Here is a 17,096-nt window from a genome sequence, read left to right as displayed (position 1 = left end):
AATTGGCCGGCTGTCCCCCATCAGGGGGAGGTACCTTTAGGGGGCCGGCTATTTAAGGATTCAATGATGGCTGCTTCATGCTTCATGTCCATTGTTACAATGGAGTCTCAGGAGCAGGACCAGTTGCCTTCTGCGCAGCAGTGTTTAACCCTGGAGAAGCCCCATGCAGCGAACACCCAGCGACGTTCTAGTGGCAGTAGTCGTCCTGGAGGTAAAGCTGATCAATCTGATAAAGCCGGAAAGTCCTCGAGCCGGATGGATATTGCTTCGGTGGAGAAGGTCCCCCCGCAATCTTCGGTACCATTTGGACACTGTAGGGGTAAGTGATCATCGTGAAAGTTCACTTAGTGATTGGTGTCCCTCCTTATTCCCTCTTTTTACATCAGGGAAAAAAGCGGTCCTCTAAATCCAAGCACAAGGAATGTGCAGAATGTGGTATTCCTCTCCCTGACGAATACGTTAAGAGACTATGTGGTCCGTGTATCCAGCGTCTAATAGCGGAAGAAACACCAGATTTCGCTTCTAGTCTAAGACAGATTGTTAGACAGGAGATTAGAAGCTCTACAAGATCTCAATCTCATAGGGGGTCTAAAATAACAGACCCTGGATCCCCAAGTTCACATGAGGATAGTGACTTAGGAGATCTGAAGTCGGAAGTCTCTCTCTCGTCAGTATCCTCCTCAGGTTCTGAATACGAACATTCTTGTTTTTCTTTTGACCGCATAGACCGCCTAGTTAAAGCGGTAAATAATACAATTGGGATTGAGCAGACGACACCAGAGAGATCCATGCAGGATGTCATGTTCCGAGGTCTGGACCGTAAATCCCGCCGATGCTTTCCGGTAGTGGAGAAAGTTAGCGCCCTAATTTCCAGAGAATGGAAAAAACCGGAAAGAAAAGGTTCTCTTCCTCCATCCTTCAAACGGAAGTATCCGTTCGAGGAGTCTGCTTCGGCCACGTGGGATAAAGCCCCGAAGCTTGATGCGGCTGTTGCCAAGGCTTCAAAAAAGTCCTCTCTACCGTTTGAGGATCTTGGTACTTTAAAGGATCCACTGGACAGGAGGGCAGATGTGTTTCTCAAAGGAGCCTGGGAAACTTCAGCAGGGGCTCTCAGACCATCAATCGCTGCCACCTGCACGGTCTATGATGGTGTGGTTGGATAGCCTGGAGAGTCAGCTGAAGGACAAAACGCCGAGAGATGAAATATTATCCTCCCTCTCTATGATTCAGGGCGCTGCGGCTTACCTTGCTGACGCTTCAGCGGACTCAGTTAAATTGGCGGCTAGGTCGGCCGCGCTCTCTAATTCAGCCCGTAGAGCAATCTGGCTGAAATGTTGGCAAGGAGACATGCAGGCCAGATCCAAATTGTGCAACATCCCGTGTGTGGGAGAACACCTATTCGGTCCGGTTCTGGACGAATTATTAGAAAAAGCGGGAGACAGTAAGAAACGGTTTCCCTACCTCGGTAGGTCTTCTTACAGAAGAGGCACTAATAGGAGGTGGTTTGATCGAACAAGACCAAATAGAGAAAGATCCAGATATGATGCCAACAAAAAGAAAGGTAGAGGCTACATGTTTAGCTCCTTTAGAGACAACAGGAAGCCACAATGACTGGCGGACCGGGTAGGAGGCAGGCTTCTAGCCTTCTATCCGGCATGGCGTACTATATCTAATAGCCCGTGGGTCTTGAACATTGTGGAGTCTGGTTTAAAGTTTGACTTTCGATTCACTCCTGACGACAGGTTTCTGGTAACACCATTGCGTTCTTCCTCCACAGAACAGCTGGCGTTAGAGAGTGAGGTCCAGGAACTCCAACAGAAAGGCGTTTTGGTGGATGTTCCTGAAATACAGAGGGGTAAAGGATTCTATTCTCCCCTCTTCTTGATTAAGAAGCCAGATAACACTTTTCGCACAATTATAAACCTGAAAGGCCTAAATAGTTTTTTGTGGATCCCGTCATTTAAAATGGAATCGGTCAAGTCTGCAATAAAGTTATTGTTTGGCGGGTGCTTTATGGTCGTCTTGGATCTGAAAGACGCGTATTATCACGTCCCCATACACGTAGATCACCAGTGTTATCTAAGAGTTGCAGTCCTCTTAGGAGAATCAATAAGACACTTCCAATACAGGGCACTCCCCTTTGGTGTTGCGGTGGCCCCTCGGGTATTCACTAAAATAATGGTGGAGGTTATGGCGCATCTTCATGAGCAGGATATTCTCATAGTTCCATATCTCGATGACCTATTAATAATAGGAAACTCCGAATCACACTGCACGTCCCAACTACACAAAGTAATCGCAGCCTTGCAAAGGTTGGGGTGGATAATCAATTTTAAAAAGTCACGGTTGCAGCCTCTAGAGATTCAAGAATTCTTGGGTCTCATATTGGACTCAAGGTTACAAGAATGCCGTCTACCTGACGTTAAGTTGGAAAAGATCCAACGACAGATTCTTGGAGTGATTGCTAATCCAGTTATAACATTGAGGGGAGCAATGTCACTGTTAGGCTCACTCACGTCGTGCATCCCGGCAGTACGATGGGCCCAGTACCACACCAGGGTCCTACAGTGGGAGGTTCTGTACAACACTCGTCGGTTAGAAGGTCACTTGGACAGTTTTCTTTCCTTGTCAATTGCCACTATTCAGTCCTTACGTTGGTGGTTACACGCTCCAAACCTTCGTAAGGGGGTACCCTGGATAAACCACATATCACGAGTATTAACCACAGACGCTAGCCCCACGGGATGGGGGGCGCATATGGGCGAGATGTGGGTCCAGGGGGTTTGGTCACCCTCCGAACAGAGTTTGTCATCTAACCTCAAAGAGTTGTTGGCCGTAGAACGAGCTCTGAGAGATTTCCTTATATCCTTACAGGACCATCACGTCAGAATATTCTCAGACAATCAGGTAACGGTAGCTTACGTTAACCACCAAGGGGGAACCCGATCCAGGTCCTTAATGGAGGTATCGGGTCGTATCTTACAGATAGCCGAGAATCATCTACGGTCACTAACATCACTGCACATAAAGGGGAAGCACAACGTTGTAGCCGACTTTCTAAGTCGCAGAAAGCTCGGGCAAGGAGAGTGGGTGCTCAATCAGACCATCTTCGATCAGATCACCCATCGTTGGGGATACCCACAAATAGACCTCTTCGCCAACAAAGAAAACAAAAAATGTCGTCGATTTTGTTCCCTAAATCCCAGAGACAATCCGGTGGCGGTGGACGCTCTCCTGATTCCTTGGCACTTCGAAACAGCCTATGCCTTTCCCCCGTTGAACTTGATCCCGATAGTCCTCAGAAAGATTCGGGAGGACAGAGCTCATGTGATTCTGATGGGCCAGAATGGCGCTAAGAGGCCGTGGTTTCCTTGGTTGAGGAAAATGTCCATTTCTCAACCATGGATTCTCCCAGAACTCCCAGACCTCCTCTCACAGGGTCCGATCTTCCATCCACGAGTGGCCAGTTTACATCTGACGGCGTGGGATTTGAAGGGTCATTATTAAGAAAAAAGGGATTTTCTGAGGGACTTATTAATACCCTATTAAAAAGCAGAAAAAAACTCCACTACAAATATTTATGTAAGAATCTGGAGAAAATTCCTTTCAGTCTCAGGATCGGTTATCAGTCAGAAAGCTAGTATTCCAAAGATCTTGGAGTTCCTGCAGAAAGGTCTCGAAATGGGGCTAGCTACAAGCACCCTCAGAGTCCAAGTTTCAGCCTTGGGGGCACTGTATAATTGTGGGTTAGCTAAAAATTATTGGATTGCTCGGTTTATTAAAGCGGCCGCTAGATCAAGACCCATCGTTAAGAATAAATTAGCCCCGTGGGACTTAAACTTAGTCCTCTCAGCGTTAACGGAACCCCCCTTTGAGCCTTTAGAATCTGCATCTATAAAGATCCTGTCCTTAAAAACTGCTCTTTTGATTGCTCTTACGTCTGCTAGGAGAGTTAGTGATTTGCAGGCCCTCTCTAGACTAACTCCATATATGCAGATTAGAGAAGATAGAGTAGTATTAAGAACGGATCCCCTCTATCTCCCAAAAGTAGCATCTAGGTTCCACAGACTCCAGGAGATAAATCTCCCTACCTTTTGTCCTAATCCTAAAAACCCAAAGGAACTCAAACTCCATACATTAGATGTCAAAAGATGCCTTCTTAAATATATTTCTTTAACAGATCCCTGGAAAAAAGACAATTCCCTGTTTATATCCTATCAGGGAGTCAAAAAAGGGTTTAGAGTGTCCAAAAACACCTTGAGTAGATGGATTAGGGAGGCAATTTCTCTGGCTTATTCAGCAGGTGGCCTAGAAGTCCCGGAAGGCGTAAAGGCTCATTCCACTCGTGCCATGGCATCTTCCTGGGCAGAGAGATCGGAGGTGTCAATTGAGGACATATGTAAGGCGGCCACATGGTCATCTCCGTCTACTTTCTTGAATCATTATAGATTAGATCTTGGTAGCTCCAATGATCTCACATTTGGTAGAAGGGTGCTGGAAGCAGTAATCCCACCCTAATACTCTTTTCTCTGTAATTCTCTCGTTAGTGCTGTCATGACGACTGAATAAATACTCAAGCTACTTACCAGGTAGCGGTGTTTTTCAGGAGTCCATGACAGCACTCCTATATTCCCTCCCTTTCTACTGGTATGGTTTTCTTCACGATAAGTATATTCTCATGTAGGTTAATTTTCTACAAAATTTAGTCACAAGGTGAAATGTGTTAAGATATTTATGTGTTACTAATCAATGGAGGTCCTCTCATGCTCTGTAATCCAACTGATGCGGGAGAGAGGTGCCGCCCTTTTATCTCTGTAGGTTTCCTGTCCCTGAAGGGCGGATCCCCTCTCTCGTTAGTGCTGTCATGGACTCCTGAAAAACACCGCTACCTGGTAAGTAGCTTGAGTATTTTCTCTGCTGCAGATCTAGCAGTTCTCTAAATGCTGAGCTCCTGTATTACCCCACTAACACCACTGGTTGGCAGCTTTGTGTACACTGTACATGGAGAGAAAGCCGCCCATTAGAGGTGGGGGTGTATGGGGACTACATGGCAACAGACTTGCTAGTCCTCCAGTGATTATCTGCTGCTGATAACATTTTATTTTTTTTATTAAAACTACTGTAAGGCCACGTTCACACGCCCAATATTTGTTTCACTCTTGGTTTTGACTTACAAATACTGAACATGTGAGCGTGGCCTAAGCAGCCAAGTAAGTGATACACCTCCTGAATTGTGGTCTTTGTCTACTGCAGTGTTCCCCCAACTCCGGTCTTCAAGAGCCACCAACAGGGCATGTTTTCAGGATTTCCTTAGTATTGCACAGGTGATTGAATGCTTGCCTGTGCAGGTGATGCAACTATCACCTGTGCAATACTAAGGAAATCCTGAAAACATGACCTGTTGGTGGCTCTTGAGGACCGGAGTTGGGGAACACTGCTCTACTGCATGCTGCTCTCATATTGGTGGCAAAAACCTAGTGACGGATTCCTTTTAATCCCTTGGCGACACAACTCGTTTAGATAGATAGATAGATAGATAGATATATATATATATATTATATGTAAGTTCCTGTGCTGATAGTCTTACAAAATGTGCCCCTGCTTTGTGCTGTGTAATGGCCAATGGCCGTGTCTGACCATACAGGGACCTGGTCTGCACATACAGAAATCACAGAATGTGATTATTTAAATGACCATAGCAATGACTCTCAGGCAGCTGTTTTCTGAGATCTAAAACTTGACCTTACCTGTTTTATCACAGGAACGAGTTGTTTCTTCCGTGTCTCCAGTCCCATCCTCTCATCCTATATCAAATCAGTGAGGTAGGAGCTCTGGCTGATGCTGAACTCGTTGGTCAATGACTTAATTTATGAACAGTTGAGAGGCCTGGAGACGCAGAAGCCACTCAATCATGTGATTTAAAACGGGCAAGGAAATGTTTTGTCACAGAAAGCACCAGCTATAAACCACTGCTGTCGTCTGTATAATCGCATATTTCCTGGCTAGACCAGGAAGAATGTGGTATGATCAGCCCATGTTCCTGTATGGTCAGACACAGCCATTGCACAGTACATAGCACAGGCACGACTATCTTGGCAGTGGAACATAATATATAATAACTCTTTACTTACTTGCCACTATCACTATTGACAATGATATCTGAGAGATTAAAGTGCTGGGATTGGCACCATTATCAGTGTCTGCACACACTGCAGGAGCTTAGCTGTGGAGAACAGTTCACTCCTGCTGCAGATGGCATAGTAGGGTTATTTTGGTCTTCATAAATGAGTGTTGTTGGATAGTGCATGTATGAACAAGCACTTTTTAAAAAATCTTTTTTTACTGTTTTATTAAAATTTGCAACAGTTGTTGAGATAATGACTCTAATTTTTGCTCTCATTGCCGGGGAGACCGACCACCAATGCTGTCTAGATTGTAAACACTGCACTGAAGCTTTCAGATAATGAGAAGTGTGCAATCCTGCCAGCAGTGAATGCAAGCTCAATTGAAAGGCTTATAAGCACTGTAGTGGGACACTTATGCAACAAGCTCTTTAAAAAGAAGAAAAAAAAATTAAGACCAACTAAAAATGAATGAGCATTGCAAAATATAACATACAACAATTATCAGTTTATTAAAATAGACTCATCCTTTAATGGTGAAACAGTTTAGTCTCAGATGTGCTAACCTCTACCATTTTCTTGTCTTCACAATCATATCATCCACTTTCTGTCTATGGTAGGGGGATTTGCTAAAGTCAAGCTTGCAACTCATCTTCTGACTGGTGAGAAAGTGGCAATCAAGATCATGGACAAAGAATCCCTAGGGGTACGCTTGTTTTGATATATCTATTTATTTATTTTTTTCATAAACTGCTACCAAGATAAGAAATATAAGGTAAATGTTTTGTAAGAACACCATATATAATCTGGCCTGAAGTGCAATGGGGTCATGACCATTCACTTGGCCCGCTTCTGGGCACTTCCAGCTTGATCTCCTCTATATGGTTTCCAGGCTAGATTTCTTATGACTGGTACATTGGATCCCTACAAGTGATGAGCGAACGTGACAGGTTCCCTTGTGTTAATGCTGATGGCTGTTGGCAGCAAAGAGCTTGTAGAATAGTAGTCGGGCACTTCTATTCTACGTACACTGATCAGACATTTATCAAATTGTTATTCGGGAAAATTCTTTTTTATTTTTTTTTTTTTTTTTTAGGATGATTTGCCTCGCGTCAAAACGGAAATTGAAGCAATGAAGAACCTAAGTCATCAGCATGTTTGTAGACTCTATCATGTTATTGAAACCCCAAAGAAGATCTTTATGGTTCTTGAGGTTGGCTCCCTTCCATGTATATGTTCATTATATACTGTACTGTGCAAACGTTCTAGGAAAGGTGGAAAAAATTCAGCAAAGGAAGAGTGCTTTTACAGACAGAAGTGTTAAATGAATGCCGTAGTTTTATTTTTATGATATAGCATAGTGAGCAAATGATTGCCATTATCAAATCCGTATTTGTTGTGATCACAGTTTGCCTTCAAACCTCCCTAATTTCTCCAATAATTCTTTGCAAATATAGCTAGAAGAATTGGCTAAAAATAAACTATCAACCCTTCTATTGAGGGGGAGAAAGACGTGGCACACTGCTCAGGCGTGGGAATGGAGCACAGAGTACCCATGAGTCCTGCATACATGGCTATCAATCCTTGTCCCCTGTTTAGCCCCGCAGACAGGCATATGTGGGTTAGTGGTGGCTGCCTATACATGCAGCACTTACCGTATTCTGTTTTATGGGAATTATGAAATGAAACTAGCTACAACAGCCATCATCTTCAATGGAGAGTTTACATGTGTGCAAAGTCCCCTCTCTGCTAGAGTACTGATTGGGGGAGCACCATAATATATCTGGGAGTCTTGGTGTTGCAACCTGCATCTCATTTATGGCTTAAACTTTAGATATGCCATAAAGCTCTTGAAAGGTAATACACCTTTAAGTTTTACTGCGGCTCTTGGAAGTCATTGAATATAACCATGTGGCTTTCAGCCCAATAAAGGTTGTGCACCCCTAGCATATATGCCGACATTTTAGTTGACCATCGAATCACTGGTTGTTTTCTATTGCAGTACTGTCCTGGTGGAGAATTATTTGATTACATTATTGCAAAAGACCGTCTTTCTGAAGATGAAGCAAGGGTGTTTTTCCGGCAGATCGTGTCTGCTGTTGCATACATTCACAGCCAAGGATATGCACATAGAGATCTAAAACCAGTGAGTCTGCGTAACAGAAAAATATATTTATATCTTTTTTTTTTGTGTGTGTGTTTATTTAGTCTGCACTTCTCAATTCTTATTTCTTCTGTAGGAAAATCTTCTTATTGATGAGGATCAGAACTTGAAACTAATAGACTTTGGACTTTGCGCAAGGCCAAAGGTATGCAAATGTCTTTCTGCATGATAGCGTGAGGCGGAAGCAGTGGGCTAGGTACTTGTGTTTAATGCCCCAGCATGCCACATGAAAATGGGGGTCCTGGCTGTGTGCGAGCGCATACTCTTGTTATCTTGGCGATAGGCCTCTGCATGGGGCTGCCAAATAAGACAAGCCTGGACCAGATGTTGGGGAAGGAATTGAGGGAGACCAAAGTCCAACAATAATGTTTTTGCTGAACATGAACTTGATCACAACTATGTCCATCAGATATTAGGTAGGATAATTCACAAAGCTTTCTCTTGCTTTAAGCAGGCATGGACACTTCATACTTTCATTTAACCCCTTCATGACCCAGCCTATTTTGGCCTTAATGACCTTGCCGTTTTTTGCAATTCTGACCAGTGTCCCTTTATGAGGTAATAACTCAGGAACGCTTCAACGGATCCTAGCGATTCTGAGAGTGTTTTTTCGTGACACATTGGGCTTCATGTTAGTGGTAAATTTAGGTCAATAATTTCTGAGTTTATTTGTGAAAAAAATGGAAATTTCGCGAAAATTTTGAAAACTTCGCAATTTTCATTTTGAATTTTTATTCTGTTAAACCAGAGAGTTATGTGACACAAAATAGTTAATAAATAACATTTCCCACATGTCTACTTTACATCAGAACAATTTTGGAAACAATTTTTTTTTTTTTTTTTTGCTAGGAAGTTATAAGGGTTAAAATTTGACCAGTGATTTCTCATTTTTACAACAAAATTTACAAAACCATTTTTTTTAGGGACCACCTCACATTTGAAGTCAGTTTGAGGGTTCTATATGGCTGAAAATACCCAAAAGTGACACCATTCTAAAAACTGCACCCCTCAAGGTGCTCAAAACCACATTCAAGAAGTTTATTAACCCTTCAGGTGTTTCACAGCAGCAGAAGCAACATGGAAGTAAAAAATGAACATTTAACTTTTTAGTCACAAAAATGATCTTTTAGCAACAATTTTTTATTTTCCCAAGGGTAAAAGGAGAAACTGGACCACGGACGTTGTTGTCCAATTTGTCCTGAGTACGCTGATACCTCATATGTGGGGGTAAACCACTGTTTGGGCGCCCGGCAGGGCTCGGAAGGGAAGGAGCGCCATTTGACTTTTTGAATGAAAAATTGGCTCCAATCTTTAGCGGACACAATGTCGCGTTTGGAGAGCCCCCGTGTGCCTAAACATTGGAGCTCCCCCAAAAGTGACCCCATTTTGGAAACTAGACCCCCCCCCAAGGAACTTACCTAGAAGGATAGTGAGCACTTTAAACCCCCCCCCCCCCAGGTGCTTCACAAATTGATCCGTAAAAATGAAAAAGTACTTTTTTTTCACAAAAAAATTATTTTAGCCTCAATTCTTTCATTTTCACATGGGCAACAGGATAAAATGGATCCTAAAATTTGTTGGACAATTTCTCCTGAGTACGCCGATACCTCATATGTGGGGGTAAACCACTGTTTGGGTGCACGGCAAGGCTCGGAAGGGGAGGCGTGCCATTTGACTTTTTGAATGGAAAATTAGCTCCAATCGTTAGCGGACACCATGTCGCGTTTGGAGAGCCCCTGTGTGCCTAAACATTGGAGCTCACCTACAAGTGACCCCATTTTGGAAACTAGACCCCCCCAAGGAACTTATCTAGATGCATAGTGAGCACTTATAACCCCGAGGTGCTTCACAGAAGTTTATAACGCAGAGCCGTGAAAATAAAAAATAATTTTTCTTTTCTCAAAAATGATTTTTTTTTAGCCCACAATTTTTTTTATTTTCCCAAGGGTAACAGGAGAAATTGGACCCCAAAAGTTGTTGTCCAGTTTGTCCTGAGTACGCTCATACCCCATATGTGGGGGTAAACCACTGTTTGGGCACATGCCGGGGCTCGGAAGGGAAGTAGTGACGTTTTGGAATGCAGACTTTGATGGAATGGTCTGCGGGCATCATGTTACGTTTGCAGAGCCCCTGATATGCCTAAACAGTAGAAACCCCCCACAAGTGACCCCAGTTTGGAAACTAGCCCCCCCCCCCCAAGGAACTTATCTAGATGTGTGGTGAGCACGTTCAACCCCCAAGTGCTTCACAGAAGTTTATAACGCAGAGCCGTGAAAATACAAAATAATTGTTCTTTCCTCAAAAAATTATGTTTTAGCAAGTAATTTTTTATTTTTGCCAGGGTAACAGGAGAAATTGGACCCCAACAGTTGTTGCCCAGTTTGTCCTGAGTACGCTGGTACCCCTTATGTGGGGGTAAACCACTGTTTGGGTGCACGTCGGGGCTTGGAAGGGAGGGAGCACCATTTGACTTTTTGAACGCAAGATTGGCTGGAATCAATGGTGGTGCCATGTTGCGTTTGGAGACCCCTGATGTGCCTAAACAGTGGAAACCCCTCAATTCTAACTTCAACACTAACCCCAACACACCCCTAATCCTAATCCCAACTGTAGCCATAACCCTAATCACAACCCTAACCCCAACAAACCCCTAACCACAACCCTAACCCCAACACACCCGTAACCCTAATTCCAACCCTAATCATAACCCTAACCACAACCCTAACCCCAACACACCCGTAACCCTAATTCCAACCCTAATCATAACCCTAACCACAACTGTAACCCCAACACACCCCTAACCCTATCCGTAACCCTAACCACAAGCCTGATCTTAACCCTATTTCCAACCCTAGCCCTAATTCCAATCCTAACCCTAAGGCTATGTGCCCACGTTGCGGATTCGTGTGAGATTTTTCCGCACGATTTTTGAATAATCTGCAGGTAAAAGGCACTGCGTTTTACCTGCGGATTTCCAGTGGCAGATTCGGCGGGCGCACTGCGCATGCGCCCGCCATTTCGGAAGATGGCGGCGCCCATGGAGAAGACGGATGCACACCGGGAGCCTCGGTAAGTATAAGGGGGGGGAGATTGGGGCACGGGGGGGTGGCATAGGTGCACGGGGGGAGCGGACAGGAGGACGTGGGAGCGGAGCACAAGACGAAGGGGAGCGGAGCACAGATCGGTGGCTTGGGGGGGCGATCGGTGGTGGTGGTGGGGGGGGGGTCACATAAGTGTTTCCAGCCATGGCCGATGATATTGCAGCATCGGCCATGGCTGGATTGTAATATTTCACCAGTTTTTTTAGGTGAAATATTACAAATCGCTCTGATTGGCTGTTGAAAGTGAAACAGCCAATCAGAGCGATCATAGCCACGGGGGGGTGAAGCCACCCCTCCTGGACTGAAGTACCACTCCCCCTGTCCCTGCAGATCGGGTGAAATGGGAGTTAAGCCTTTCACCCGCTCTGCAGGGACGCGATCATTCCATGACGCCACATAGGCGTCATGGGTCGGATTGGCACCGACTTTCATGACGCCTACGTGGCGTCAAAGGTCGGGAAGGGGTTAATATCCCTTCTCTTCTCTTGCTTTTCACACTCTTGCTTCTCATGACAATCCAGCAGATGGTTATGGGAGACTCTTCCTCATGAGTTGGCAGCAGGTCGAGGAGTAATGCTACGGCCGCTCCCAGCTACTCTCCGCTCCCAACTGTCTAAAGACGACTCCTCATTAGAACCTTGAAATGCCACTGCTCTTTCTTTGTATTACACCCCCCCCCCCCCCCCCAAAGTCCTAATATGGTGACCATTGTTTCTTTCCATACACACAATTGAGCTTCCTTTCACTGTAGATAATTGTTAGTCATGCTGATACATGGGATTGAACTAGACCAGATCGTAAGTGGGCCTTCTACTTTCCCTGGGTTAAGTTCCATGCCGTTTAGGTGACCTCTCTGGCCTGGGTTCCAATCTGTCAATTCTCTGTCAGAAATCGCCTCGCGTTTCCTGGGTCTTTAGGACGTAATATCTCATGCCCTGTGATCTTTCCTCTTCACACACTGTCACATGTCAGTCTGCCAACTCAGTCCAGTGCATAGAAAAGCCATACCTAAGGTCTAACTCACTATCAGGAAGTGATCTTCCTATATAGCCCCTCCCAATCTGGGCTAGTCCCAACTGTTAACTCTCTCTTCCCCAATTAAGTGCATGCAAATTGCTAAATATCAAAAATCACATCTTCACAGTGCAATGCATTATATCATAACACCTCTTCAAGGGATGATGTGTGGACAGCACCTCCACTTCCTTACATTTTGATCACTGGAAATTACAGTAATACGTTTTGTGGGTCTTTGTAAGTCAAACAATTACTTATGACAAACTTTTTTTTTTTTTTTCTGTTCTTCCTTTTTAAGCAATATAGATTTTTTTTTTCCCATATTTCTAACACTTGTGCCCTCTACTGCTACTCCTGATGATTGCAGCTAAATTTTTTTCAACTGAAAACTGAACAGATTTGGAGGTGTGTGTGTATCTCTATTCCACAATCTGAATTCCGAACTACTAAAATCAAAGGGTGTCTGCTGTACATAATGCCTCATGTATTTATCTAATTCATACTTGGTTCATATATACAATAACCTCCATCACAGGGGGAAAGGTAAAGCTTTTTCTAGGACAAGTCTTTCCATCTATAGTCCCATGGTTCTTATCCAGACAGATATTTTCACAAGTAATCTACACATTTGTGTTTTGTTTTTTCCTTCCCTTGAGCAATCACAAGTGTGCTGTGGGGATTCAGAAGTCTGCAGATGTCTAGCAAAAAAACAAAAACAAAACTCACAACCCCTTTGAAACAACATAAGGCGCACTGCCATCTTTAAGGTGCTTTTGATTTTGCATTTGTCTTCCATGTATAGGGTGGCATGGATTATCACTTGATGACCTGTTGTGGCAGCCCGGCATACGCAGCCCCAGAACTCGTACAGGGAAAAGCCTACATAGGGTCTGAGGTAGGAAAATGAAATCTACCTGGCTGCAGCTGTGCAGTCTGATTCCTGCTGAATGTGGTTTGGGCCGCGTGAATCCACTGACTGTTTCCCTTCTTAATGTGGTTGGCATACACCATGCCATTGAGCTAGATGTTGTGGAGTCAATAGCACTGCGTGCGTTAATAACCTTGTGTGCTTCCAGGCGGACATATGGAGCATGGGAGTGCTGATGTATGCACTAATGTGTGGCTTCCTACCATTTGATGATGACAATGTGATGCTCTTGTATAAAAAGATAATGGTAAGCCACTTTCTTATAAATAGTACTCCAATTTTAACTTCTTTCAATTCTTTAAGTTTCTGCTTCTCATTCCTCCTTTTTTTTTTTTTTTTTTTTAATCTTTTTTTGCAGAGAGGTAAATATGAAATCCCCAAGTGGCTTTCTCCTGGAAGTGTGCTGCTGCTCAGTCAGATGCTTCAGGTAATGACGGGAACTGATTTTGGGCTAGACTTTACAATAGGCAATGGCCAAGATGAGGCCTGCATGAGGTGGGTAAGGTCTTGGCTTATCTGCAGAGTCTTGCAGCTATTGGCCACCGCCTGGCAGACAATACTGTATGACAAGTGGTGGTTGTTGTATGTCTTTAGTCTTGTACCTAAAGTACATTTATCTGTAGGTGGATCCCAAAAAAAGGATTTCTGTGAAGCATCTTCTGAGACACCCATGGCTCTTTCAAGGTTACCCCTGCCCTGTGGAATGGTATAGTAAATGCCCTGTGAGTGTTCCTATTGAACAATTTCTGGGATCTGCTAATGTCTAGTCATGTGGTAGTTAACTAGATTTCTTAAATCAAGGGACCAGTTGTCGTACTCCCACTATCTTAAGGTTATGGCTTATCCATATCGCTTTAATTCTGGCATTCTCCCAATATTAACCAAGGATGCGTTTTTATTTTTTTTTCAACAATTATGTTGGCTTATATATCCTAAAGTTTCTCACAAATGGGCCATTTAAAATGATTGCCTGTTTCTTCTGCCCTTAGCTTGGATACATGGATGAAGATTGCATGACAGAGCTATCTGTATATTTCAAGCTCAGTAAAGAAAGCATGTCTCAACTGATCTCTGAGGTATTTCCTTGCTTTTATTTATTTTGCTCCCGTATATAGCGCCATTATCATCACTATCCCCTTCGGGGCTCACAATCTACATTCCCTATCAGTATGTCTTTAGAATGTGGGAGGAAACCCACGCAAACAGAGGGAGAACATACAAACTCCTTGCAGATGTTGTCCTTAGTGGGATTTGAACCCAGGACTCCTACGCTGCAGTGCTAACCACTGAGCCACCGTTCTTTTCAGGAACATTTCCTCTTGTATGCATTAATAGTCCTCTGCTATACATGTACTGTGCTGGGTTTGCCTTCTGTATCACACTAGGACTAGATTTGCTGAGTATCAATGTTCCTCAGGGCTTTCATACAAGCTGGACTTCCAAAGTAGTTGCTGGCTTATACAGATATCACAAAATTGAAAAAATCCTTATAGTACCTCTGCCAGCTAAGTTCGTATTCCCCAATCTCCTACTGTGTAGTGAAAGTTTACTAAAATACTGAGCGGTTTCTGGCATCACTCTGGTCCTCTTCTGACCCCAGTAGGTGTTGTGGTCTAGATGGGGACCGGAGCTGAGCTGGAAACCGGAGTAGACAGCAATTAGTAGTAGGTATTGTAATGCACTTATACTACACAACATACATGTTTTAGAAAGAATAAAAGTTTAACTTGGAGATGTAATTTAAACATGCTTAACCCCTTTCTGCCATTGGACGTACTATTCCGTCCATGTGGGGTGGGCCCTACTTCCCAAGGACGGAATAGTACGTCCAGCGCGATCGGGTGTCAACTGACTATCGCAGCTGACATCCGGCACATTAACCCCGGCACACTGCGATCAAACATGATTGCAGTGTTCCGGCGGTATAGGGAAGCATCGCGCAGGGAGAGGGCTCCCTGCGTGCTTCTGAGACGTTCGGTACAAGGCGATGTGCTCACCTTGTACCGAGCGTCTCCTCCCGTCAAGCCCCGGATCCAAAATGGCCACGAGGCTGCATCCAGGTCCTGCAGGGAGGTGGCTTCACAGCGCCTGCTCAGAGCAGGCGCCGGGAAGCCTCCCAGCTGTGCACGTCAGATCGCCGATCTGACACAGTGCACAGCAAAGTGTCAGATCGGCGATCTGTCACTTTTTACTGTGATGCGCCCCCATCACAAAGTGGGGCAAAGTAAAAATGTGAAGGGGAAAAGTGTGTTTAAAAAAAAAAATAAAAATAAAAAATTCCTAAATATTAAAAAAATATATTGTTCCAATAAATACATTCCTTTATCTAAATAAAAAACAAACGTACTCATTTAGTATCGCCGCATCCGTAACGACCCGACCTATGAAACTGTCCTACTAGTTAACCCCTTCAGTGAACACATTAAAAAAAGGCAAAAAACCGCTTTATCATACCGCTGAACAAAAAGTGGAATAGCACGCGATCAAAAATACGGAAATAAATAACCATAGTACCGCTGAAAACGTCATCTTGTCCCGCAAAAAACGAGCCGCCATACAGCATCATCAGCGAAAAAATAAAGTTAGTCCTCAGAATAAAGCGATGCAAAAATAATAATTTTTTCTATAAAATAGTTTCTATCCTACAAAAGCGCCAAAAAACACAAAAAAAAATAAAAATGAGGTATCGCTGTAATCGTACTGACCAGAAGAATAAAACTGCTTTATCCGTTTTACTCTCCCCCCCCCCCCCCCCCCCCCCCTTTTCAAAGTTCTCACAACACATCTAGATAAGTTCCTTGGGGGGGTCTAGTTTCCAATATGGGGTCACTTATGGGGGGGTTTCTACTGTTTGGGTACATCAGGGGCTCTGCAAATGCAATGTGACGCCTGCAGACCAATCCATCTAAGTCTGCATTCCAAATGGCGCTCCTTCCCTTCCGAGCTCTGCCATGCGCCCAAACGGTGGTTCCCCCCACATATTGGGTATCGGCGTACTCAGGACAAATTGGGCAACAACCTTTGGGGTTCAATTTACACTGTTACCCTTGGAAAAATACAAAACTGGGGGCTAAAAAATTTTTGTAGGGGAAAAAAATTTTTTTTTATTTTCACGGCTCTGCGTTATAAACTGTAGTGAAACACTTGGGGGTTCAAAGCTCTCACAACATATCTAGATAAGTTCCTTGGGGGGTCTACTTTCCAAAATGGTGTCACTTGTGGGGGGTTTCAATGTTTAGGCACATCAGGGGCTCTCCAAACGCAACATGCGTCCCATCTCAATTCCAGTCAATTTTCCATTGGAAAGTCAAATGGCGCTCCTTCCCTTCTGAGCTCTGCCATGCGCCCAAACAGTGGTTTACCCCCACGTATGAGGTATCGGCGTATTCAGGACAAATTGGACAACAACTTTTGGCGTCCATTTTCTCCTCTTACCCTTGGTACAATAAAACAAATTGGAGCTGAAGTAAATTTTTTGTTTAAAAAAAAAAAAAAAGTGTTTGTAAAAATGAGAAATTGCTGGTCAACTTTTAACCCTTAACTCCCTAACAAATTTTGGTTCCAAAATTGTGCTGATGTAAAGTAGACATGTGGGAAATGTTACTTATTAAGTATTTTGTGTGACATATGTCTGTGATTTAATTGTATAAAAATTCAAAGTTGGAAAACCTGCGAAATTTTCAAAATTTTTGCCAAATTTCCGTTTTTTTCACAAATAAACGCAGGTAATATCAAAGAAATTTTACCACTATCAAGAAGTACAA

General features: G+C 43.8%; 1 protein-coding gene across 1 annotated transcript in view; it reads left to right on the top strand.

Annotated features, from left to right (window-relative positions):
- The window catches only part of MELK (maternal embryonic leucine zipper kinase), a 47,524-nt gene that overhangs the window by 17,344 nt on the left and 13,084 nt on the right, over positions 1-17,096 (top strand). Inside the window, exons 3-11 of the mRNA XM_077251672.1 lie at positions 6,743-6,828; positions 7,219-7,335; positions 8,125-8,268; positions 8,363-8,431; positions 13,207-13,299; positions 13,481-13,579; positions 13,691-13,759; positions 13,956-14,054; positions 14,322-14,408. Coding sequence (XP_077107787.1) covers positions 6,743-6,828; positions 7,219-7,335; positions 8,125-8,268; positions 8,363-8,431; positions 13,207-13,299; positions 13,481-13,579; positions 13,691-13,759; positions 13,956-14,054; positions 14,322-14,408 — 863 coding nt within the window. The remainder of the gene's footprint in view (positions 1-6,742; positions 6,829-7,218; positions 7,336-8,124; positions 8,269-8,362; positions 8,432-13,206; positions 13,300-13,480; positions 13,580-13,690; positions 13,760-13,955; positions 14,055-14,321; positions 14,409-17,096) is intronic.

This window comes from Ranitomeya variabilis, chromosome 1 (assembly GCF_051348905.1).
Source record: "Ranitomeya variabilis isolate aRanVar5 chromosome 1, aRanVar5.hap1, whole genome shotgun sequence".
NCBI classification, from domain to species: Eukaryota; Metazoa; Chordata; class Amphibia; order Anura; family Dendrobatidae; genus Ranitomeya; species Ranitomeya variabilis.
The sequence above is the reverse complement of the archived record's forward strand: the minus strand, read 5'-3'. Positions and strand labels throughout refer to the sequence as shown.